General features: G+C 46.9%; 1 protein-coding gene across 1 annotated transcript; it reads left to right on the top strand.

Annotated features, from left to right (window-relative positions):
* On the top strand, window positions 1–26324 carry SCRT2 (scratch family transcriptional repressor 2). The gene is made up of 2 exons (XM_054981739.1): window positions 1–145; window positions 25618–26324. The coding sequence occupies exons 1-2, from the start codon at window positions 1–3 to the stop codon at window positions 26322–26324; spliced, it is 852 nt and encodes a 283-aa protein (XP_054837714.1).

Here is a 26324-nt window from a genome sequence, read left to right as displayed (position 1 = left end):
ATGCCGCGCTCCTTCCTGGTCAAGAAGATCAAAGCGGACGCTTTCCAGCCCAGCCCGGCCGCCGCCCCGACTTACCACCCCCTGGAAACTTCGTATGAGGAGCTGGCTGGACCCTTGACGGCCAGCGACCCCGGGGTGGAGAATGGTAAGCCAAAGGGGTTGGGGGAGGGGGAGGGGAGTCAGAGAGGCTGGAGGTGGTGGAAGAAGGATGGGGATTTTTTTTTTTTGTAGGGGACGTATTAAGAACAGGAGCAGGGATTACGTTTGGAGGGGGAGCTATCCTTCGGTTTCTTCTTTGCTCAAGAGTCCGGTAGCACCTATGTGTGCTATGTGCCGTCAAGTCGCCTCCGACCCTATGGCGACGCTAAGAAGGAGAGACCTCCAAAAACCTCCTATCATTCACAGACTTGCTCAGATCCTGCAAACTGGAGGACAGGTCTTCTTGGATTGAGTCCAGCCATCTCGTTTCGGGGCTTCCTCTTTTCCTACTGCCTTCCACTTTTCCTAGCATTATTGACTTCCTAGCATTTATTGACACAGCTCACAGCTGTGACTCACGAAAGCTCACACCCTACCACAAAGTGTGTTAGTCTTATAGGGGCTACTGGACACTTGCTCTTTCCTACAGTTACAACCGGGCTAACACGACTACCCATCTCGATCCATCAAATAGAGGGGCGGTGGATCTCTAATTCTCCTCACCGTTTTCAGCAACTACCCCGAGAGCTCCCTTGTCTTTGCCCAGCGTATTCCTTGACACTTTCCAGAAGGTCTCTTGAACCCCAGGTTCAGAGTAGCCTGAATTATGGACAGAGGAATAGTCCCAAATAGCATCATCATCGGAATAGCCTGGAGCTCGTTACTAGGGAGTGGACCTCATCCATGTGAAGGGTGCGCTGTAGAGGAGTTCAGATGTCGTGTGACCTCCAGAGATCTGGTGGGTGGAAGGGAGGATCGCGAAATGACAGGAGCAGAGAACGGGGGGAAGATCAGGAGCAGGCAGCGAAAGACAGCTGGGATGGGCGCTTGCAATATAAAGGGGGCTTTCTTTCGCTCCCATCAAGTACGTAAGAATCCAGACCGTCTCTTTGCCAGGAGGGAGACCGAGAAATCCTGGGACTCCGACAAAAACAAAAGAATCGTCCTGTGGCACCTTAAAGACTCCCACAGCACCCTTCTTTTGTCTTCATTGGAATGGCCCAAGACCGCTTTCCATTTCAAATGTACTCTGAGAGAAATCTTACTATTATGGACACCTATTAAAACTCTCTCTCTCTCTCTCTCTCTCTCTCTCCCTCTCTCCCCCCCCCCTCTCTCTCACACACATACATACACACACACACACACAGAGGGTAGTTCCAGTCCAGAAAATGACCCCATGGTACAGAGATGATCTCTAATGCTAATGCAATGCTAATTCTGTGAACCCAGGCAGATCATGAGAGGGAGGGCAGGAAGGGTTACATCAGTGCTTAGTTCTCCTGGCCCCTTTTTACATGCCCAGGGTAATGCCAATTGCCACTTTGAGGTCAGAAAGCAATTTCCCCCAGGCTAGCTTGGCTAGGGATCCTGACGGTGTTTTGTCCTGCTCTTCTGGGCATGGAGCAGGGGGTCACTGGGGCAGTCGAGGGGGGAGTAGTTGTGAATTTCTTGCATTGTGCAGGGGACTAGATGCCCCTGGAGGTCCCTTCCAACCCTCTGATTCTATGATCTATGCCTTTCAACCCCAGCCCCCACCCCATCTAAATCCATTGACTGGACTCCAGTCCAAACACAGACTCTTAAAAGCTCTCATCTTTCCCCCTTGTGTGTAGTATTCTCTGCCGGCCACAGGAAGTTTTTCACCCCTGCCATTCACTTCTCTCTTGTCTGAAAGCAAACAATATCTGTCTTACCCATTTTGAGCATATCTGGATCCCCCCCCCTCCCCGCCCCACATACACAGTCCAGGCTTCTTAGTAGATCAAGGAGATTGCTTTGGGGGATCCATTCCTAAGGCATGCCTGCATTTCATAACTTTGTCTCGGGTGTGCTTTTGGGTGTGTGGGGAGTGCGGTGTTTGCATGCACCCATCTTGTTCCATGTGTATTGGGACAACATGTATTACATTAGTAGTTAAGTGGTTGGGTTGTGAATTGGCACTCTGCTGGTTCATAATCCCGCTACTGCCATGAGCTCAGCAGGGGGCCTTGGATGAGCCCCTCTTCTCAGCCCAGCTCCCCAGCTGCATTGTGGGGATGACAATAGCACTGACTGTGTTCACCACTGAGTGGGGCACTAATCTGACCAGAAGAGCTGCTATAGCATAGTGGTTAAGTGGTTGGGTTGTGAATCAGCACTCTGCTAGTTCAACTCTGCTGTATTGTGGAGATAATAACAACACTGGCTTTGTTCACAGCTCTGAGTGGGGCACTAATCAGTCTAGAAGTATATAAGCATAGCAGTCATTATCATCATCATCATCATCATCATTATGTGCTATGCTCTGGTTTCTCTTCAGATCGCATTATTATGTGCTGTGTGCAAATTCCTAGGGAGAGAGATGTGCCTCAAATGCACACCAGTGTGCCTGCCAGAGCATCCCGTTCATTTGTCTGTGTGGTTGAGGCGTGCAAGGAGTTTGGTTCCGTGACTAACACAATCCCAGTCCATCATGCACACCAGGGCTTCTGCACTCACCTGTGATAGGACGTGCGTCAGCATCATGCAATTGCATGGCTATATTTGCATAAGAAAACTGCACGGCGTGCAACAATGTATAAGAACTTGAACTGTATAGCAGGACCAGACCAAGAACTGTTCTAGCACAGAAACATCTGGATCCCAGCAACAGACAGACAGACAGACAGACAGACAGACAGACAGACAGACAGACAGACTTGGGCATTCATGAGCAGGCCGCAAGCTCCTGGCTTTCTCCTGTTTCTCCCCCAAAGTCCCCTACCTTTGCTCCTGAATATTCCAGTTAGCTACTGTAGTTAACGGCTGCCGATAGATCTGTGCACCCTGAATTTGCCTAATATTTTAAAACAAATTTAAGATGAGCTCAGATAAACATGTTTGAGGACTTGTATGACTTGACGGTATTTTCCACCATCCCGTGTTCTTTTATTAAGGGAATGTGTTCTGCAGGGATTTATAACGAATGCATCCCGGACAGCCAATTCCTACATTCAACAATCAGCACACTCTGAACAAAGTTGCCTGTATTTATTTCTGGTCCCAGTAACCAGGTTTGGGGAAAATCTGAGATCTGTGGAGGAATGCACTAGAAGTAAAAATATGAAGACCTGAAGTCTGTGTGATTATGGTAGCAGAAGCCTGGAAAGGAGAAAGAAGGAGGAAATGCCTGGGATATCCAAGCTCCACCCCCTGATTCTTGGAAGTCCACCTTAACCTCCCCCTGGCATGAAGCGTCTCCTGATGAAAACCTCATGTTTGCAAGGGTTTCTATTTTAGAGGGAGGAAGGAAGGAAGGAAGGAAGAAGGAAGGAAGAAGGAAGGAAGGAAGGAATCTTTAGTGACTGGTATTGTCCACAAAGAAAACACCCTTGAGTTTTCTGCCCAGGTGACTCATCCAAGCGAGCTCAGCCACATGCTAAAGTCTTTTTTAAAAAAAAATGTCACCTCCCAATTGCCAGCAGGATAATTAAAACCCATGCACAGGCATATATCAAGAGAGTGTAAGAAATCTGCTCTTTTATCATTCAAGTTGCAAGTGCCACAATATAATTAATAGCAGAGCTAGTTAAGATAAGGAGAAGGGAAGAGCGGAGAGTTCCTTCAGGGATAAGAGTTCTGTTCCACTTCCTCCAGCCTCCGTTGTGGGTCCTTGTTGGCCTCCGGGCTCTGCTTTGCTAAAGCTGACCACAAAGTGCATTTTCTCAGCTTCATATTAGATGTCCAAAGCCCCACAGGTAATATGGAGTACGCTTGTTTATTACATTTTAAGGCCCGTTTCCCCCAAACACCCCAAACCACTTGCAGTCAATAAAAACACAATTAAAAGTATTGCCTGAATAGAAACATCACACACCCAGCTTGCCTGCTTATGTTCTTTAGTGTTCTTATGAAATGGACCGTGCAATCCTAAACAGAGTTACTCCAGTCTAAGCCCATTGGAATCAATGAGCCTGGAATCAATGGGCTTAGACAGGAGTAACTCTGTTTAGGATTGCACTGAGGGATTAACAGTTCTCAGACCTTTTGAAGTGGGACACAGTCTTTTAGGCGCCACTACTGTGGAGGGGGGGGTCTAAGGTAATATGACTAGGCATTACCCACCACCACTCATCTCTCTGGCATCTTGGAGCAAGCCCCATGGCACAGAATGGTAAGCTGCAGTACTGCAGCCCAAGCTCTGCTCACGACCTAAGTTAGATCCTGATGGAAGCTGGGTTCAGGTAGCCGGCTCAAGGTTGACTCAGCCTTCCATCCTTCCAAGGTCGGTAAAATGAGTACCCAGTTTCCTGGGGGGGAAGTGTAGATGACTGAGGAAGGCAATGGCAAACCACCCAATAACAAAAAGTCTGCCAAGAAAATGTCATAACAACAACAACATTCGATTTATACACCGCCCTTCAGGACAGCTTAATGTCCACTCAGCGGTTTACAAAGTATGTCATTATTATCCCCACCACAACAATAATCACCCTGTGAGGTGGGTGGGGCTGAGAGAGCTCTGAGAGAGCTGTGACTGATCCAAGGTCACCCAGCTGGCTTCAAGCGGAGGAGTGGGGAATCAAACCCAGCTCTCCAGATTAGAGTCCCACGATCTTAACCACTACACCAAACTGGCTTTCAACTGGCACGACACCAAACTGGCTCATCAGGATGCGATGTCCCCTCATGGGTCAGTAGACTTGGTGCTTCCACCAGGGACTACCTTTACCTTTTACCTTTACCCATATCCTCGGCATCTTGCAGCAAGCCTAGCCCTTGGGAACTAAATAGGGTGTGGGGAGACGGGGAGGAGGAGGGAATATGGGAAATTTGCCCTATGTTATCCTTTTCCTGCCTAACTTGGATAGCCCAGGCGAGCCTGATCTTGTCAGATCTCAGAAGCTAAGCAAGGTTGGTCTTGGTTAGTAATTGGATGGGAGGCCAGGCCTCCAATGAAGAGCAGGGCTGCAAAGCCAGGAAATGGCAAACCACCTCTGTTAGTGTCTTGCCATGAAAACCCCGCCAGGGGTTGCCATAAGTCAGCTATGACCTGAGGGCACTCTCTACTGTCCTTTTCCCATGGCTGGGAGGGGGCAGGTCTGAGTCTCCTCTTCCCATTCAGGAGTTTGAATCTCCCAATCTTCCCACGAGAGAGTCCCACAACCCAACTCTTCCTCCTTTTGATTATTAAAAATATTTACACCCCGATTATCCTAAAACTATAGTTCAAAGTAGCTCGTACAATTAAATACAAATTAAAATCGAGCCATCTTAAATTACATCAATAAAACTTGGGACAAATGCTGAGGTGCCAGCAGAGAAAGTATGATTACAGAAGGCCGGGAATCAAAAATAACTCAAAGCAAACTGACATGAAAAGGGGTTTTCCTGGCACCTAAAACCCTGCGGTGAAGGCATGGAGCCAGGTAAAGCTCACACAAGAGGGAGTTGCAGAGATTTTTTTATTTACTTACTTCATTTATACCCTGTCTTTCTCCCCAATGAGATTTTATGTTGTTTTCCTCTCCTATGTTTAATCCTTACAACAACCCTGTGAGGTAGGCTAGGCCGAGTGTGTGTGTGTGTGTGTGTGTGTGACTGGCCCACAGTCACCCAGCAAGCTTAAATGGCAGAGTGGAGGTTTGAACCTGGGCCTCCCAGCTCCTAGTCTGACACTCTAACCGCCACACCGCATTGGCTCTCACACAGAGATGTGGCGCCACCATCAAAAAGGCCCTGCTTGACCATCACGAGTGAGCGGCTGATTTAAAGGACAGACCTTGATTCCCTCAATTAGAAAAAGAATGAAGGGGTGGGGGGACCTATCCAGTGGAGTTGCCCCCCCTCTGGCAAGTTTATTAAACTTTTCTTTGAAATCCTAAACTTCTTCAAGCACCCTTGGGTTTCTTTCCTCTCCTCTTTTGTGCTTCCAGACCTCAGCTGACACACAGGCTGCGACTGGGCTGCTATGGTTTACGGCACATGAGTAACTCCTGCATAGCAGAAAGACTCTAGGCTTTCCTGGCAGGAGCTTTCTCATTGCAAGGGTCTTGATGAGCGGGTAAGCTGCCACATGCAATCCCCACGGAAGCGCAGGAAGGCTTCTCGGGGAATTGTCAACAGTACAAGGAAACTCGGGAGTCGATTCATCCCTCGTAGAACCAAGGCGAGACAAAGGCAGCATTGACTGGCAACAGCTCTTTCTCTTGTCCCTGGCAGGGGGGCCAGGCAGATCGATGGGAAAGGGAAGCAGTGCGACCATATGGATTGCTTTCCCTGGGGGAGAGAGCCAGAGGAGGATGGGATCCCTCCGCCCCCTGTGCAAATGGCAGGCCTTTTCTCCATTGGCCCGCCACATTGTCAGTCACAGCCATCCGTGCATGCAACGGCATTGCACTCATTAGGCAGAGCTACTTTGTGGGCCATAGCCAGTCCTCCCTCAAGGGCACAGAGCGGGGCTCCTGTGCCGGGAAGGGCTTTCCCACTCATTTCAAAGCAGCAGCAAGTTCAGTGGATGCGCACAGCTTTGTACTCACGCAATTGTGTGCAGTTCTGTAGGCCTCACTTCAAAAAGGATGTGGCCAAAATCAAGAGGGTGCAGAGGAGAGCGACGAGGATGATCAGGGGTCTGGAGACTGAGCCCCACGACGAAAGGCTGAGGGCCTTGGGAATGTTTAGCTTGGAGAAGAGGAGGTTGAGTGGGGACATGATTGCTCTCTTTAAATATCTGAAAGGCTGTCATTTGGAGGAGGGCAAGGAGCTGTTCCAGTTGGCAGCAGGACCTGAAGCAACGGGCTTAAATTGCATGCACAAAGGTACCAGCTGGATATTAGGGAAAACTTTTTCACGGTCAGAGTAGTTCAAAAGTGGAATCAGCTGCCTAGGGAGGTGGTGAGCTCCCCTTCACTGGCAGTTTTCAAGAAGAGGCTGGATAAATATTTGTCAGGGATGCTTTTGGCTCAAACTGCATTGGGCAGGGGGTTGGACTAGAAGGTCTGTATGGCCCCTTCCAACTCTGTGATTCTATGATTCTATGAATTGCTGTGAATAGGATGTTTCACATGGACAGGAGTTCTGTGTACACAGCATGTACAGGGCAGCAGATGGGATATTTACTTCCAGAGCAAGTCAAAACATATGCAGACCTTTTGGAAGGCAATGACCTTCCATAGACTTAATCAGCAGATTGCTAAACTAGAGCTTTAACTGATTGATGGATAAAGGTCTGTTTTCATGGGCAGGCCAAACTTTTCATTGGTAGGGTAGAGAGTTGGAGGCTGTTTTGGTTACATTTGGGCAGCTTTAACTGGGAATGACAAATATAATGTTAAAAATAAGCTTTTGCCCTAACTATAAATGGCAGCTCTTGCTTATTAATAATTCCATCAATCTTTCAAAAATATGGAAGTCTGTGTCACGTGAACGTTTATCTAAATTTACTCAATTGATTAATGAGTTCCAGGCAAATGATTAATCGATGGAAACATTTTTTTCCATTGACTGTCCAGAGTTCAGGTGTGTTCAGGTGTGTCAGTGAAACAGGGTGCTGGATCTGAGAGAATCACTTTAGCCCGGAGAATCAGCTTAGCACAACATATCTTGGGATATCTCTTACTAGTGGGATGTTCACCATACATACCCCAGAGCTTTGACTGCATGAGAGAAGCCCATGGTTCAGTGGATTAAATCCCAAATCCAGTCCTTGTCATAGAATCATAGGGTTGGAAGGGACGTCCAGGGTCATAATAATAACATTAAGAACATTCGATTTATATACCGCCCTTCAGGACAACTTAATGCCCACTCAGAGTGGTTTACAAAGTATGCTATTATTATCCCCACAACAAAACACCCTGTGAGGTGGGTGGGGCTGAGAGAGCTCTGAGAGAGCTGTGACTGACTCAAGGTCACCCAGCTGGCTTCAAGTGGAGGAGTGGCGATGGGGAATCAAACCCGGCTCTCCAGCTTAGAGTCCCATGCTGTTAACCACTACACCAAACTGGCTCATCTAGTCCAACCCCCTGCACAATGCAGGAAATTCACAACTACGTCCCCCCACCACACACCCTCAGTGACCCCCTGCTCCATGCCCAGAAGATGGCAAAACACCATCTGGATCCCTAGCCAAACTGGCCTGGGGAAAATTGTTTCCTGACCCTAAGGTGGCAATTGGCATTACCCTGGGCATGTAAGAAGGGCCACAAGATCATCTCCAGCTAATGGACTGCAGGTGCCGTGAAAGACCTTTCTGTGCCAAAGAATGTCTACCCGTCAGGATATAGTTGTCACAGCTTCGTTTCCAAAATTTGGCTCACTGTTCCAAAAGGAGCTTTAAAAAAACAAAACAGCAAATTCTGGATGTATTTCTGGCTCGTTTGTTTCATTTTGCACACTTCTAGAGCAGATAGTTTGAGCTGGAGGGAACAAGGGCTATCTGACCTAGTTGGCCAATTTCATGCGTCCTTACGGCTCTTTTCAACTTTAGTTTGCCCTGCTGGGTTCTGCAGAGTTTAAAATGACCTCTTAACATTGCTGGCTTCCACTATGATGAAAACAGCTGAAAACTGACTTCATTTCACCCAAGATGCAGCTTAAAATCATGGGCTCTCTGCCTGTCTTATGCCACTCAGGATACAATTCTTCATGTTACATCCTAGAGATATATCTGATAAGTTCTTTTTTCCTGCATGGAAATAAACAAGGAGGAGGGAGCGGTTAAGCTGTGCTGTGTTGAAAAAGTGTGAATTTGTGGCTGTCCAAAGCTATATGCCTCAATGTCCTTCCAGCTAGGACTTTCTGTATAGGAAGACAAGAGTAATTCTGCATTTTAGAACTCTGTGTGTGATATATATTTTATGCCAATTCCCTTGCCATCTTGGAATTGCTGCCTCAAAAGGGGACGCAGGTGCCTGAATGGTCCTTGTGGCATTTGGACATAAGAGATCCAACCCTTTAGTTCCACCTCATCTATGAAACTCGCTTGGTGACTTTAGATAAGGCCCCTTCTCTTGAGATCAAAAATTCACATAGTCCCTGTCTAAAAAGCCCTCGTTTGGATCCACACCTGGAGACCTTGGGCCCACAGCGGTGAAGAGGTTGGGCTGTGAATCAGCACTTTGCCAGTTTGATTCCGTCTTCTGCCATGAGCTCAGCAGGTGGCCATGGGTCAGCCACTCCCCTCAGCCCCAGCTTATCACCTATATTTTGGGGATAATAATAACATTGACTGTTCTCTGTGCTAAGTGGGCAATAATCTGTCTAGATTAGTGGTATATAAACACAGTTGTTGTTGTTTGTTGTTGTTGTTATATTCCCACCCAGAGTTGTCGAACTAGAGATTAACAGGGAAATGGCCTTTCTCTGACATTTATTGGCCCCTTTATAATTTGACTAGCCCTCAATTTCTCACTCTCTTCTCAGAGGCGCTCAAAGAAAATGAGTGGCTGACCAGGGAACTACACTAGCTTCGAGAGAGATGACTGAGGGTGGTGTACTGAGCCAATTCACACATTTCATTCTTAGATTTTTGTCTTAAGTGAACACAAAATGTGTGAATGCAGCTGACGGGTGCAGGGAAACATGCGCATCACATGGGCAAATGTGCTGGGACTGGCTGGGACTGCCCGTGCCATGTGTTTGGGGCAGGAAATCTGGATTTATTTCTCTGTAGTGCATGGCACAGCATTGACAAAGCCATGTCAGGAGAGTGTCAGAGATGAGGGTAAGGGGAGCCCAAGAAGAGGTGGCACAGAAAGGGAGAGAGACCGGAGGGAAGAGAATGATGGAAGGAGAGTAAGAGACCACTTCAAGGTCACGGACCATGGAACAGCGCGTGAGAGTCTGCGCTATTCCAGACTCTCATGCGCTATTTGAGGAAAAGATTTGAGTGGAAAGGAGATAACGAAGGAGAAAGAAATAGGGGGACCTGCCTTGTAGGGGGTGGCACTGGCTTGCTTTAATAGTTAGAGACATGGATCTGTGGCAGAACACCCACCTGGCATGCAGAAGGTTCATGGATCAAGTCCTGGAACCTCTAATTAAAGGAGCCTATCTTACCTTCGGATCATGCAAGAAGGCTATAGGCTACAACCGCTACATCGAACCTCCATGCCAAGTGTTGGGGGGGCGTTTGTGCCATGTTTGCGAGCTTTCTCAGGCATCTGGCTAAGACCCACTGAAAAGGTCCTAGATTATTTGTTGTTCTGATCCAGCAAAAGTGCTTGGATGTTTTCAGCATGGATGAGCGCCTAAACATGTATTGAAAAAATAAAGGGCGGGGAGAATCTTTGTAAACCCCAAATCAGTGGCTTTAGCATGTTACAGGATATCTAACCAATGGCATGGACTTGAATGGGTATGCCCCCAGCAGCTGCCATCAGGGCTGCTGTGCAACTCTGCCTTTCCTTCTTTCTCCCCCGCCCCCATTCCCAAATAGTTGTCAGAGGCTTTGAGATCCTTCTTCCTCCGCTAGAAAAGCTGACCCGAGCAAAACAAAGCTGGTTTGCATCTTCCTTATGCAAGAGGGGTGTCCTTGAGAAGGAAAAGCCTTTGAGGATACAGATCTCTGTCACTCTTACTGAGTGCCGCAGCCAGAGATGGCTGGGGACAGACTGGGATGTCAAAACAGCCCTGGAGCGCATTGGTAGTGCTGGCGATAAACAGAGGCTGTTCTGCTCGGATTGGGACTTCATGTTATCAGTGTTACCTGCAGACCAACCCAGGTACCAGCTGAACCATCTCTGCCAGTGCCATGGGGCCAGTTTGTTCAACTTGCTTTAGGCGACTAGAAGCCCCACAGGTTGAGCATATGATCCAAGTCCCATGTTCTCTCATTGCCCTTCCCATGAAGGGTTACAGCTAATAGGACCGGGAATGACCTTCAGGCAATATCTTGGGGAGCTGCAGTTGGTCAGAGATGGTTCAGTGCCTTGACTTCCAAAGCAGTTCCCCAGATCTTTCAAGCACCTCTAAGCTTGGCAATAGATCCAGAGGAGTTAGCCGTGTAAGTCTGTAGTTGCAAAATAATAAAGAGTCCAGTAGCACCTTTAAGACTAACCAACTTTATTGAGGCATAAGCTTTCGAGAACCACAGCTCTCTTTGGCAGATCTGCCGAAGAGAGCTGTGGTTCTTGAAAGCTTCTGCTACAATAAAGTTGGCTAGTCTTAAAGGTGCTACTGGACTCTTTATTATTAAGCTTGGCAAGAGTGCATTCCTGCCACCATGCCAACATAGCCCCAGCCTTGTATCACACCTGGTGCAAGGTGTCACACCAGAACCTCTTCCCCCCTCTTCCCTAGGGATTATTCTTTTGCACACTACCGGAGAGAAAGGAATTTGGATTCTGTGTTCATGCTGGGATAGGCAAGTGAAGGAGAACATGAAATGCACCCCAAAAGATTTTCCCCCACCCTGTTTGCTGTTCATCCTCTTGCATGAAATAGTTTGCAAGCGCTCCGTGCGAGGGGGAAGCTGATGGGAAAGGAGAGGGAGGCTGTTTGGTTCTCCTTCTGGCAATAACCTTGCTGTGCGCTCCAGAGAAAGTGTGAAAAATTGCTGAGCATTTTTCCGGGCAGAGTGTGTGACTGCACTCGGTAAACAAGGAGAGAAAGAGGAGGGAGAAGGAAGGGAGGAGGGAATGTGCGGCACAGATATGGAAGAGAGAGCTGATGATGGGGTGGGGGTGGGGAGATGTACGGCCTGCTGCTTTTCCTACATGCCAGAAATTCAGGGTGGGTTTTTAAAAAAGGCTGCATCTTGAGTTTTACAAAAATGCAAAGCAGGAAGAAATCCTCTCTCTCTTTTAGGGCGCACCAAACAAAATCAATATTGTATGGGTATGGGTGTGTGCGCGCATGCATGACTCTGGGGGGGGGTGGCTGGGGGAAGCATCTGTTATTCGGTGGAGATCTCCAGTGCTGCTGAGCATTCAAAATGCAACCCTTACCAATCTCTTCCCGTGTTAGCAGATTTCAAGGTCTTCCTTCCTCACCAAAGAGTTCCACTCTCAGTATAAGAGATTTAGCTCATTGCATCTCAAGGTTAGTGAACAACTGGAAAAATGCACCAATTCACGGCTAGAGCAAACCCCTTTAAAGTGAGGCTAAAACTTCTGGGGCTTTATGGTTTTGGAAAAAGGCAACTGAAGGGAGACCCGACAAAATTACATGTGAAAAGCTGGATAAAGAGAACGTTTTATCCCTCTCCCATCACAGTATCGCCCTATGAAACTGATGGACAGGAGATTCAAGACAGACTAAAGAAGTACTGTTTCACACAATGGGCAGTCGATGTGTGGAACTCACTGCCTCAAGATGTATGGAGGGCCTTTGGGTCAGAAGGATTTTAAAGTCAGTTGGGCAGATCTGTGGAGGAAAGGACTATGGTTGGCTATTAGGTTCAGAGGAACGATGTTTCTGGTTGTGGAATGCTAGGGAACAGCCAGCATACATTGAGCGGTGAGAGAAAGGCGCTTAACCCTTCCTTGACAGCCATTTTGTCTCTCAGATTTGTCCACCTCAAACTACTTCCCCCACATACGAGTCAATGGAAAGGGGGGCACAAAAGGACATATATTTCCCTTCCCGTAGCAAATATCTAAAATATGAATGTTTTAATTAGAGAAATGGCAGGAAGGATTGTGTTTTTAGCCCTTCCCCACTCCCCTTTCTTCCATTAACTGCACCCCTCCTTTAACTGGGGAAAAAAGTAGGGAAAGAGAGCAAAATCTTCCTCTAATAACAACAATAACAACAATAATAACAACAACATTCGATTTATATGCCACCAGGACAAATTAAACGCCCACTCAGAGCAGTTTACCAAGTATGTTGTTATTATCCTCACGACAATCACCCTGTGAGGTGGGTGGGGCTGAGAGAGCCCTGAGAGAGCTGTGACTGACCCAAGGTCACCCAGCTGGCTTCAAGCGGAGGAGCGGGGAATCAAACCCGGATCTCCAGATTAGAATCCTGCTGCTCTTAACTACTACACCAAACTGGCTAAGATAACTTGTATCTTAGGTACAGCATGTGAAGTGTTTTAAGACTCACTCACCTAATATTTTGCACACACACATACACACTTCTGCACTGTCCTCCTGCCCTAGGATCTGGCACAAACCATCTTCTAATTGTCTCACCTGATCTCAAGCTGGAGGCCATCCCTGGTCAGGTCCTGCTAGTGCTGGAAACGCTGGAAGAGCCAGCATCTGACTCAAAATCCTTGAATGCAGATAGAAGCACAGATGTGGTCCTTGAGCTGAAAGGTGCTCACCCCCAATTTCAGTATATCAGGCCATCAATCACTGAAGACTTTGCTTCCGCTGAGCATCAGGAGGGGCCAAGTTATGTTTCTACAGCTGAGCTCTGTTCCCTCCACTCCATGCCCCTAGTCAAAAAATGGCCTCCAGATCCCAAGAAAAAGGAAAGGAATTCTTCTCCGCCCATCATCTCTTTCCCTTTTCGAAACCCAGCGGGCCACTGCAAATCTCCTGCCCTCTGCAGTACAATTTTGCTGCCGCTTTCCAAAGACGGAGGGTGGGCATTGCTCCTTCTCCCCAACTGGGGGGTCTTATAATAAAACAAAAGTCCAGAGGCACCTTAAAGACTAACAAGATGTATTTCAGTATGAGCGTTTGTGAGTCACAGTTCACTTCTTCAGACAGGTGAAGAGACCATACTGGGAATTCTTCTTGTTACTCAAATGGAGGGGTGTGTGTGTCTCCTTGTGAGTTGGGGGAAATTGGCATACAAGGAGAGACAGTGAGAGGGGGTAACTAGTAGGATCTCCGTCAATGTATACTAGGATCGTTCCTTTAGAGGACTCTCTAATAAACAGGTAGGTGTTCAACAGGAATGGTTTTTATTAAAGGGGCAGTGAAAAGCAAACACACAGGAAAAATGCACAGCATACGTACAGAGCTAACCAAGAAAATAGGGAGGAAGAGGGAGAGAGATTCAGGGTCGGGCGATTTTTACTAGTTTAGGAGATAGAGGATGTTTTTAGAGAGTAGCAGCTTGAGCGACCAGCGCTTCCTGGCAAGGGGAAGAAGGCTCAGACATGCGTCTGAGGGTCTGCATAGGACTCTAGGAGCCAAGCTACAAGTGACGCCTTACACAGGTTGGACGCTTGTCAGCTTCCCTCAAGTTTTGATGGGAAATGTAGGTGTCCTGGTTTTACAGCTTGGCTCTCCATTACAGCTGCAAGACCAAGCTGCCTACATTTCCCATCAAAACTTGAGGGAAGCTGACAAGTGTCCAACCTGTGTAAGGCGTCACTTGTAGTTTGGCTCTAGGACACACACACACAGCTATGGTGGAGGACAACCCAATTCTACTGGGAAATGTACCCTGTGGCACGATCATGTCTTCTGCCCCCCAAACAATTAGCTTAATGGCTGTCTCCAGAGGTGAGACAATAAATCGGGAGAGGCTTGATTAAGCATACCTGGGTGATACAGGTAAAAAGGAGATTGATGACACGTGATTAGCGGAAGGGACGAGTTATCAGAAAAACTCTGATTAGGAAGAAGGAAGGGGGAAGATTGGAAAGGTCTGAATGAGATTAACTCAAGAACTCCTGGAAGACCTCTTGTCTTAAATCATTGCACATCTCTGAGAGGTTGGGCAGGTGGCCAGTCTTGCCTCTGAATTCACATTCCAGTAATTTTCCAGCCTCAGCTGGGTTGGGAACTGTTCTGCCCAGCCAGGCAGCATTTCTTGCGCTCAGGGCACATGAAGAAAAGGGGTTCATGATATTGCCATATTCATAAACTGTCTTTTCAGCCTGAGGGAGGGCCTGACTGCTAACATTATGGGGAAGGTTACAAGGGAGGGGGAAAAGGAGAGGCGGAGAGGTCTGGTGTGAATTCTGTCAGGTGTAAGGGAGAAAGGGAAGAGCTGAGGCAGAAAGGTTAGGTGTGAATCCTATCAAAAATCAACCTTGGTCACGCAATGTCCGGGATCAGCTTTCACTTCCCCCTAGAAATGGATGGCAGCCAGCCAGTTATATGGGAGAAAGTAAAGAGGTCATTCAGGGATACCTCTGAGATGAACAAGATTCGGGTCCAGTATTACATTAGAGATCAGCCAAATGTCCAGGGTTTGAGCTTTCCAGAGCCAAAGCTCACTTTGTAAGATACACTGGGCAGGGGGTTGGACTAGATGGTCTGTATGGCCCCTTCCAACTCTATGATTCTATGATTCTATGATTCTATACCTAGTATCTGATGAAGGAAGCTTTGACTCTCAAAAGCTCGTGCCCTGGAAATCTGGTTGGTCTCTAAGGTGCTACTGGACCCAAACCTTGCTCTTCTACTGCAGACCAACATGGCTACCCTCCTGAAACTATTTCTGAGATGTGACCCCCCAATGCAGAGGGGAAAGCAGGATTAACGGTCCTCTAGATTTCAGCCCATTTGGTTTGCCCCATAGAATTCTAAGGGGTCTCTGAGGACCTGAGAAGAGCCCTGTAGAATCGGTATCAGGCTGAGGGTCCACTCTAGCTGGCATCCTAGTCCAGTGCAATATTTCCAGCAAGTCTCCCAGCCCAGGACAGGAAGATAGCAGCCCTTGCCCCTGTTGGGTGTCCCAATCAAGGAGGCATGCCATTCTAAGCAAGATCCAGAGGAGTGAGCCACGTTAGTCTGTAGCTGCAAAATAGTAAAGAGTCCATGGCACCTTTCAGACTCACCAACTTTATTGTAGCATAAGCTTTCGAGAACCACAGCTCTCTTCGTCAGATGCATGTATGCATCTGACGAAGAGAGCTGTGTTTCTCGAAAGCTTATGCTACAATAAAGTTGGTTAGTCTTAAAAGCGCTACTGGACTCTTTACTATTCTAAGCAAGAGTTGCACGTAACCAATCAGAAGCTAAATAGGGAGATCTGAGAAACGAGCATTATGGGAAGATCTCTTTACAGACATATTTTCATAGTCAAGAAGTTCTTTCGATGTTCCACCTAAATCAACATCTTTCAACCCTCGGGATAATTCTGTTCAAATCAACAATTGTCCCAATTTAGCTGCTTATTGGAAGAAAAAATCCTTTTATTTTGGGGACCAGATCTCACGCTCGTCAAGTGAATACCATCTGTAGTTCCGCTAGGCTGAATGGGAGGGATTTTTCTCTGATATTCTTCCACAAAGCACAGATGACTTTCTGGAACAGGGCCCCCAAAGGCGTATGTCAATTTCCTGACAACATTTCGAGTTGAACGCCTAAGTGGAGTCCGTAGATCTTCTGTGGCGAGAGCAGCTTTGCATGATGATCTGGCAGACAATATTGTTATTGTGCTCGTTTCAACCATTATTGAAACATTAGGAGCTATAACACTGGAACTCAGGGTCAGCCAATGAAACTGAGTGGCGGAAGGGCCAGGATAGAAAAAATGTATTACAGGCAGTTCATAATTAAGGAATTCACCACAACAGGATTCGGTCCGGGGTCAGAAGACTGATGGGTAGTCATTATTACTCCTACTCCCAGATTTGAGCCTTTGGAAAAGGATATCAGCTGAATGAATGAATGAATGAATGAATGATGGTCAGTGGCTATGTGTCAGTCCTAGGGTGTCAGTCCCTGGCAGTAAGATCCCCAAGTCCCTCACAGCAAGCAAGCAGGTGCATTGGTTGAAGAAACTTTATTTAGAGATCTATTCAGTTCAGGTATGCACTCATAGGTATAAGTTGGCAGAAGTAATTATTCAAAACAATAGGACTACTGATATGGGGGGATGTTCCTGCCCCTTTGCATTCAGGCGTGAAACCGAAAAAGTTACATGGGAACAAAGCAGTTTAGTCTAGACAAAGTACAGAGTGGAATCATTCCCTCCTGTGAAAAGAGACAACTCAGTACACAGCTGCAGCTTTGGCCCAAAGGCCACTCAGAAACGAAAGCGCATATTTCTTAGAGATAACAAAGAGGCCACTCGCTCCTCTAGAAATTATTAGCAGTCTGGACACCCTCAGGTGACTTAAAGAAAATGCATACAATACTTTGACATTATATAGTGTAAGATGCACAACACAATGATGGCATGGATGCTTATATCACTCTCAGTATAAAATGCAGAATATAACAATGGCATATAACAACAGTGGAAGGGATGTAGAATACAACAATGGCATGGATGCTGGCATATATGACACTATGGTAGGTTTTGAAAGGGATAACAGCCAGTATAACATAGAGGTTCATGTCAGACCAGGACTGAGGACTCGGCTTGTTGAGCGATCTTGGACTAGTCAGCTCATCCTAGCCTTCCCCATAGGATTGTTGTGAGGATAAATGGAGGAAGGGAGAATGGTGCCTGAGAACTGTGGGGAGAAGGCACAGAAAATGAGTTGCCAATTTTTTACTGGTTTTTGCTCACTGCCTTTAATGACAACTTGACCTGCTTTCTTCCTTGATTCCTGAGGAGAGCCAGTTTGGTGTAGTGGTTAAGAGTGTGGGACTCTAATCTGGAGAACTGGGTTTGATTCCCCACTGCTCCACTTGAAGCCAGCTGGGTGACCTTGGGCCAGTCACAGCTGTCTCAGAGCTCTCTCAGCCCCACCTACCTCACAGGATGTTTTGTTGTGGGGAAAATAACATGCTTTGTAAACTGCTCTGAGTGGGTGTTGAGTCATCCTGAAGGGCGGTATATAAATTGAATGTTATTATTATTATTATTACTGGGGGAAACCCCTCCTTCCTCGGTACCCAAAGCAGCTTATCACTTAGTTCTCCCCTCCTCCGCTTTATCCTCACTACAACAACCTTGTAAGGTAGGTTAAGCTTGAGAGAGTGAACTTGCATGGCAACGGGGGTTCGAACCCACTTGTCCTAAAAACTGGCTCATCTGCTCCCATGTTTGATGTGCACAAATCAGCTGGGGAGAATGTGAACACCATTCTGAGCTTCTTGGAAGAAGGGTGGGATAAAACGACTAAATAAATAACACAGATACATGAGACCAATTCAAGGGAGAAAGGTGTATCAATTGTTTTAGGTAGGTAGCCATGTTGGTCTGCAGTAGAACAGCAGGATTGGAGTCCAGTGGCACCTTAGAGACCAACAAGATTTTCAGGGTGTAAGCTTTCAAGAGTCAGAAGTTCTTCAGATACGGAAGAAGATATATGAAGAAGGGAGCTTTGACTCTTAAAAGCTTGTACTCTGAGGAACCTTATTGGTCTCTAAGGTGCCACTGGACTCCAATCTCACTCTTCAGAGGCAGTCTATCTGTGACTATCTGGAGACAACTAACAGAAGATTTCCACGTCCTGCTTGTGGCACACCTAGAAAACCACTCTTGGAAACAGGATGCTGGAATAAATGGCTGCTCCGATACTGTCATATATACCTCCTGCATATCTGCCAGAGACTCTGGTCTCTGAGGTTCTTTATTGCTGTAATGCCAGTAGGTTTACTTTCTCTTCCGTGCTCCACTGAGCCAGTGTCCTTGGATGCCAGCCGAAACTGGCTTGAGCTGTATCCTTCTTGAGAAGCAAAGATAAGTTCATCTTTTTCACTATCTCACCCCACCCCACCCTTTATTAATGGTCCTTTTCCCAAATGAGGGAATATTCCCTATAACTAACATTGCTGGGCCCATATACATCACTTCTGCCAATTGCACTGTCTGAGCGCCTTGTACTGAATGGATCTCTAAGAAAGCATCTTCAACTGGAACACCTGTGTGTGACCTTGGGGATCTAACTGCCAGGGACTGACAGATATGCTTAACCAGTGTTGTGTGAGCGAATTTTAGATAAATAGTTGAGGGATCTTTTTTTCCCTTCCCACTGCAAAGTCTGGAGCATTCTTGCTTGTTAGCATCATGATCACTTATAATTTCTGTCATTCTTATTCATTTATACCCTGCCTTTCTCCCCTACAAGATCTTACATTTCCCCTCTCTTCCATTTTATCCTCACAACAACCCTGTGGGGTAGGTTAGGCCAAGAGTGTGTGACTGGCCCAAGGTCACCCACTGAGCTTCCATGGCAGAATGGTGGTTTGAACCTTGGGCTCAGAGATCCTAGTCTGGCACTCTAACCACTGGTCTCCTAATGTCACTTTTGGTCGGCTCCGCAGTTTCTTGATACTTGAGCACTATTCTTGTTTGAGAATCCCCTTTCATTAGATCAGCATATGCAGAACTACTTAAAAATGCTGAAAAGCTGAATTCATCATGTCCAAATACTGGTGATAGGAATAGGGAATTCTGCCGGGTTGCATTCCTAATACCACCCTTCTTCTGCACAAGAGTTCCATCTACTGGTGGATTTCCAAAATTGCAATAGAGGACAGACCGAAGATACCCTTTGCTCTGTCCTTGTTTACACTGAAGGTTAAGAAATTGTTGCCCCATGGTTATTGCCCCAAGAGAACCTGTTTACACAAGTAGTAAGTTCTAGAGTATTTCTTTTGGAACTCCAAATTCATTTAAATTACCAATATTGCTCTTCCGAGTCTCAATCCTCTTTTGAATTCTTCATTGCAGTCTCCCTTTGGGTTGATGACTGAGCCAAGGAATAGAAAATCTTGAACAATTTCAATTTCCTCATTGTCAGCTTTAAAATTGTGTAATTCCTCAGTAGTCATTACTTCTGTCTTCTTGATGTTCAGCTGTAATCATGCTTTGGCGCTTTCTCCTTTAACCTCCATCAGTAGTCATTTCAAGTCTTCACTGTTTTCTGCCAGCAACGTGGTGTCATCTGCTTGGGACTTGGAAGAGTAGCTGTGAGGGAGGTAGATAAGATCCTTAAAGATAAAGATGTCTCTCTGGGAACCACGATCAAGATAATCCAGACTATGGTGGTATTTCCCGTTACTATGTATGGATGTGAAAGTTGGACAGTGAAGAAAGCTGACAGGAAGAAAATGGATTCCTTTGAAATGTGGTGCTGGAGGAGAGTTCTGCAGATACCATGGACAGCCAAAAAGACAAATAAGTGGGCACTAAATCAAATCAAGCCTGAATCCTCCCTAGAAGCTAAAATGGCAAAACTGAGGCTATCGTACTTTGATCACATCATGAGAAGACAAGATTCTCTCGAAAAGTCATTAATGCTACAAAAGGTGGAAGACAGTAGGAAGAGAGGAAGACCTAAAATGAGATGGCTTGACTCAATAAAAGAAGCTACATCCTCCAGTTTGCAGGATCCGAGCAAGTCTGTTAATAATAGGACATTTTGGAGTTTTTTCCTTCATAGAGTTGCCATAGGGTGGGGCGGCTGAATCAGGCATGGACGCCTCCCCTGTGTCCTGATCCTAGCCGGGGACGGGCAGGGCAGCCAGGATGGGCATGGACACTTCCTCCATGCCCTGAGCCAGGCTGGCCATGGATGCCTCTCCGGCCAGGGGAGAGCAAGGCGGCCGGCCCTGGCATGGTCTCAGCTGGGGGGGGGCAGATTGACCGGGCCAGGCATGGACACCTTCCCCACACCCCAATTCCAGCTGAAGGAGGTCAGGGCTACTGGGCCAGACATGGATCCCTCCCCTGAGACCCGAGCTGGGCAGGCTTTGGACACCTCCCCCGAACCCTGAGCCAGGCCAGGATCGGTCCAATGGGGCTGGAAAGGGCAGCACAGGCATGCCGGGCCTTCCCGCACTCTGCAGCTGTGCAAGAATAAAAGGTGAGTCGTCACCAATATGGCTCACCTTTTATGTAGTAGGATATTTTAAAAGATGCTCAGGAGGAACTTCTCAGAGACATCGCCATACCTGGTCGTGGCCACGATACTCTCTCGCCTTGCTCATGGAAGTTGGTAGCCGGGAGCTGGGGGTGGGGGGGGGGGAGGATCTCAGCTGGACCTGAGCTGCTTATCTCTCCAAATTCTGCTCACCATCTTCCTAGTCTTCCATTAACTCTTTTTCGGGACAAAAGGGAAGCCAGGAAATATCCATTTTTTTACAACGGCTCTTAACTAACTTTCAATTCTTTGCCTTATCATTCATGCCAATTTACAAACAGGTCAAAGATGTTTGCCAGAAAACATGTTCATGTAAACAGTTTGATATTCTCTTATTACTTTTGTTAGCAAATAATCCTGATATTCTGATTCACCAGGACTAACAAGATATTTTACCACTGTGAGAAAGCAAGGTACTAGCAACAACTGAGAGTTTGTCGGTCCAATTTTAAACCAGTTACAATCCTGTTGAACTGTCCTTGCTCCCCAATAGGGGAACTGTAGATTTGTGAAGGATACAAAAACTGGTCCGCACTGCGACAAGACTACAGTTCCCAGAAGTCCATGAGCAAAGACAGAAAACGTAATCCCATTTCAAACTGATTTAAATACTTGGTATCGATATAAAATTACACTCTTCAGTTTCTCATTAAGTATGGTTTCAAGAACCTTTAAAAATGTGCTCAAATTTTGGTCACAGACTTCTGCTAAGCTCTTAAGAACATAAGGACATAAGAGAAGCCATTTTGGATCAGGCCAATGGCCCATCCAGTCCAACACTCTGTCACACAATGGCCAAAAACCAGGTGTCCTCAGGAGGTCTGCCAGTGGGGAAGGGACACTAGAAGCCCTCCCACTGATTGCCCCCCCCCCAGACACCAAGAATACAGAGCATCACTGCCCTAGATAGAGAGGTCCATCTAGACCTTGTGGCTAACAGCCACTGATGGACCTCTGCGCCATATGTTTATCCAGTCCCCTCTTGAAGCTATGCTTGAAGCTGCCACCACCTCCTGAGGCAGTGAATTCCATGTGTTAATCACCCTTTGGGTGAAGAAGTACTTCCTTTTATCCGTTCTAACCCGACTGCTCAGCAATTTCATCGAGTGCCCATGAGTTCTCGTATTGTGAGAAGGGGAGAAAATTACTTCTTTCTCTACCTTCTCTATCCCGTGCATAATCTTGTCAACCTCTATCATGTCACCTCTCAGTTGTAGTTTCTCCAAGCTAAAGAGCCCCGAGCGCTTTAACCTTTCTTCACAGGGGAAGTGTTCCATCCCTTGAATCATTCTAGTTGCCCCTTTCTGCAAACAAAAGCAGATTTCACATGAATGTTCAGAAAAGACAGCCTTTTTGTAAAGCAAATTCATATTTGCTAGATGGCATGATGTGAAAATAGGAAGTGCTTAAACATGAAAACTGTGGCAAACATTTGCATCCCACCTTAGACACTTTTATAAGAGAAAGGTGGGAGATAAAGATTTTCCCAGCCTCTGGCTCCCCATCTGCAATCTGGCTCTAATAATAACAGCCTACCTTTTCAGGTTGTTGTAAAGATTGCTCTGATAATGTTTGTGAAGCACTGACTGTACCGTAAAACTCCACGTTATTATTATTACCTTAAAAAAAAAAACAACTTGCTGGGCAGGTGGGTTATCCCCTAGAACAAACCTGGTTCCCTCTCCTCCTACAAATCTGATAGCGATTGAATTATCTGCCCTGCAATGCCCCTATCGCTTTAGGCTTAAATTTTTTTTTTTTTTTTAAAAACACCACTGTATCCAGGTTTTACATTTGTTTGATTCCTTCTTTTAAAAGGCTGAAAATAGCTTCCAGGGAAGGAGGGTCTGTGATGAAACAGCCCCCTGGCAATCAGCACAAAACAAAGCTGATTTCTGCTGCCCCAGATATGCAATATTGGATTTCCCCTATGCTCAGTCCTGGGAAGAAGATTCTACGTATCTACAAAACACACTGAGTTGGATCTGGTGATAAATTTAAGTTAAGTGTAGGGAGAAGTGAAGGGGGAGAGATTTTAACAGATTTCTCTCTCCCATTCCAATTTGACCCCTGTGCTGTTCTGGGGGGGGGGTCCCCTGTTCCCCCAGGAATAGCATTTTGGCTACAACGGGAAGGGGAAGCGAGGACTGCTTTCCATTAGTGGAGATTTAATGCAGGATCCAAGCCGCTGAGTGCTCTTTCACAGGAGCTCCGCTGCTCCCACGATGTACATTTGGACGCAGCTCTGAGTTAGAGTCCTTTTCATGGCCCTCCAGCTTGGTTTTGACCCATTTCTGTTTTAATAACACTTCGGGTATTTGGCAGCTGTCAATATTTAATTCCTTAGAGAGGCAGAAGTATGCAGGTAATGAGGTGACCCCCCCTGCCCCCCTTTCCTTCCTCCAGTCAGGAGGAAATTGGACAAGACGGAGGGAAAGGCTCGCGAAAGGGGTCACCTCTTATTTCCCCAGGGAAGGAAGAATATGAGTTTCTGTAGCCTCGCACTTCTTTGTTTGCTGAGCAAACTCCACGCCACAACCACCCTTCCCTGGAACAAGCATCCTAGACTTCAGAGAAGTTCTTTTCCTTTATTTTTTTTTTTTAAAAAAACAGCATTGCATAAAAGAGTGGGCATATAGCGATATTTGCAGAAAACGAAATGCAGATTGCATTTTACAAGCGATGATATGTTCTTGCCTGTCTGTCATGGGTAAAAGTAGAGTACATTCCACCAATATAGATACGTTCCTGACCATTCTTGGTAAATATACATTGCATTCTGCAAATGTATATTGCATTCTTCCAGCTGCAACTGGAAATCTTTCCCACAGTTGTTCAAACGTGTGAACCTTAATATGTAGGGCATGAGCGGTATACCAGTGTACCTGCTGGGCTATCATCACAGAATCTGAATATATCCCATGAAAGAAGTCTTTTTTTCCACGAATTTATTTTTATTCTCATGCAAATCTGTGCATATTTAACTGATTACTTGCTTAATCAAGACTCAGCTACAATATTCTCAATTGGGTGATAACACTAATTGCAGTATGCACATACTGAATTTTATCTCTGTGCTGGGAAAGTAATATTATTAATTGCATTTTTATCCCTGGTTAGAGTAGGCCAACCAGGGGGTTAGAACCAAGTTCTCTCTGGTCCAAGTCTTCTGTTCCAGGTACTCTACAAGTCACTGGTCCCCTAGGGGTATATATAACTGCACAGACCCTTATTTACGTTTTCACATTTGCAAAACGCTTCACAGTCTCTGCTTAGCTGGCTTTCACAACAGCCTCACAATGGCCCTGTGAGAATATTTCCATTTTGCTGAAGAGGAAATGAGATTCACGGAGTGGGACTTGTCCAAGGTTAGGTTCATGGCAGAGCGGGATTAGAGATGGGCACAGAACAATTAAAAAACGAACCAGGAGGTTCGTGGGTTTCACGAAACATGAACCACGGAACTGGACCAGTTACGAACCAGTTCGTGGTTCGTGGGGCTTAAATGCCTGTTTCCAGCCTTAACAGTGGCAGAGAAAGGGGTATTTAACAGTTTAAAGGTCCCTTTCCTGCCTCGCAAGTGGCAGGTCCCTTTAAACTATCTGCTGGCAGGCGGCAGGGGAATCCCCCCTGCCAGTGGCAGGGCCCTTTAAACTGCTGAAACCCCAGCCTCTCTACCTCTCTACCCCCACCCCACCCCCACCCCAGCCCCACACTTACCTTCCCCTGCGGTGCAGTATCTTTTCTCTCCTCCCGGGAGGGGCGGGAAGGCCGTTTTCGGCCTCTTCTGCTGCCCTGAGGGATCCCCCCTGCTGCCTGCCAGCTGATAGTTTAAAGGGACCTGCCCTTGCAAGTCCCTTAAAGGGGCAGTTTAAATGGCTATTTCCCTGGGGAAATGGCCATTTAAACGGCTCCTGTAAATACGACCCAACGAACCAGTATACAGTTCGTGGAAATTCCGTGAACTGTGGTTCGCGAACCCCGAACCGGCCTAGTTTGTGGGTTTTTTTGGGTCGTATTTAGGTTCGTGTCCGTCTCTAAGTGGGACACACCCACATCACTCCAACGAAGCCCCACAGAAGCCACTGAATACGAAGCTCTCTCTTTTAAAAGAAGGATAACAGGGCATGGAAATCCTCATTCCTCTCTGTTTCTGCCAGATTGCTCTTTATTTCTCTCTTTGAGGCCATCCTCTTGGAAGCTTTTAGTTTCTGGATAGAAAAGAGCCCTGCAGCACCTTTAAGACTAACCAACTTTATTGTAGCATAAGCTTTCGAGAGCCACAGCTCTCTTTGTCAGCTGCATGGAGGGTATGAAGAAACTGGTTAGAGATATATAGGTGGTGATGCGACGGGGGAGAGGGTACAGGGAGTAAGGTTACTTTTGGTAATGAGATAACCATTCATAGTCTCTATGAATAGGCTGGGTGTGACCCCCCTCCTCTCCGTTGCCATGAAATTTGACTCAATCGGATTGAATAAAGACTCTGTGGCTTTATACCCCTCTGAGGTCCCACTTTTCCCTCTCTAAGCCCTACCCTCCTAGGCTCCATCCCAAAATCTCCAGGAATTTGGCAATGCAGCAGTGCGGGTAGAAGTCTGTATTTTTGGCGTACTTCTTATCAAATTTATTCATGTTCCATGTCTATATTAAATCTGTTTTCTATGCACTAGTACCTGCCTCGAGTTTCCAAAATGGGGCAGACTAGAAAATAATATGCACCAATTCAAGACGTCACATATTAGATAATTTGTCATCTGTGTCTGTCGATTCTCTAGGATACCTCCAAGCCTGCCTTGCGTCATCGGGCTACAAGAGTGAAAAATCCCCAGGCCTACACTTGTCCTCTTCAGACACAATTTACAACCCCATCCATGAGGACTACAGCGACCCCGAGAGCCCCCAGTCCAGCCTCTCTGCCCACTACTTCAATGGCGAAGCAGCAGTCACAGAGAGCTACTCCATGGATGCTTTCTTTATCACAGATGGCCGGTCACGGCGGCGCAGCGAGGCCCAGCGGCGCGGCAGCCACCGCCACTCCTGCAACGAGTGCGGCAAGACGTACGCCACCTCCTCCAACCTCAGCCGGCACAAGCAGACACACCGCAGCCTGGACAGCAAGATGGCCAGGAAGTGCCCCATCTGCAGCAAAGCCTACGTCTCCATGCCGGCCCTCGCCATGCACATCCTGACTCACAACCTGAAGCACAAGTGCGACGTGTGCGGCAAGGCCTTCAGCCGCCCGTGGCTCTTGCAAGGACACATGCGCTCCCACACGGGCGAGAAACCCTTCGGCTGCTCCCACTGCGGGAAGGCCTTCGCCGACCGTTCCAACCTGAGAGCTCACATGCAGACCCACTCGGCCTTCAAGCACTACAAGTGCAAACAGTGCGAGAAGACCTTCGCTCTCAAGTCGTACCTCAACAAGCACTACGAGTCAGCCTGTTTCAAAGGCTCCGAGCACGCCTGCAGTGCGGAAAACTGA

The sequence above is a fragment of the Eublepharis macularius genome, chromosome 5 (genome assembly GCF_028583425.1).
Source record: "Eublepharis macularius isolate TG4126 chromosome 5, MPM_Emac_v1.0, whole genome shotgun sequence".
Taxonomy (NCBI): domain Eukaryota; kingdom Metazoa; phylum Chordata; class Lepidosauria; order Squamata; family Eublepharidae; genus Eublepharis; species Eublepharis macularius.
Note: the sequence above shows the minus strand (reverse complement) of the source record. Positions and strands in the feature narration are given on the sequence as shown.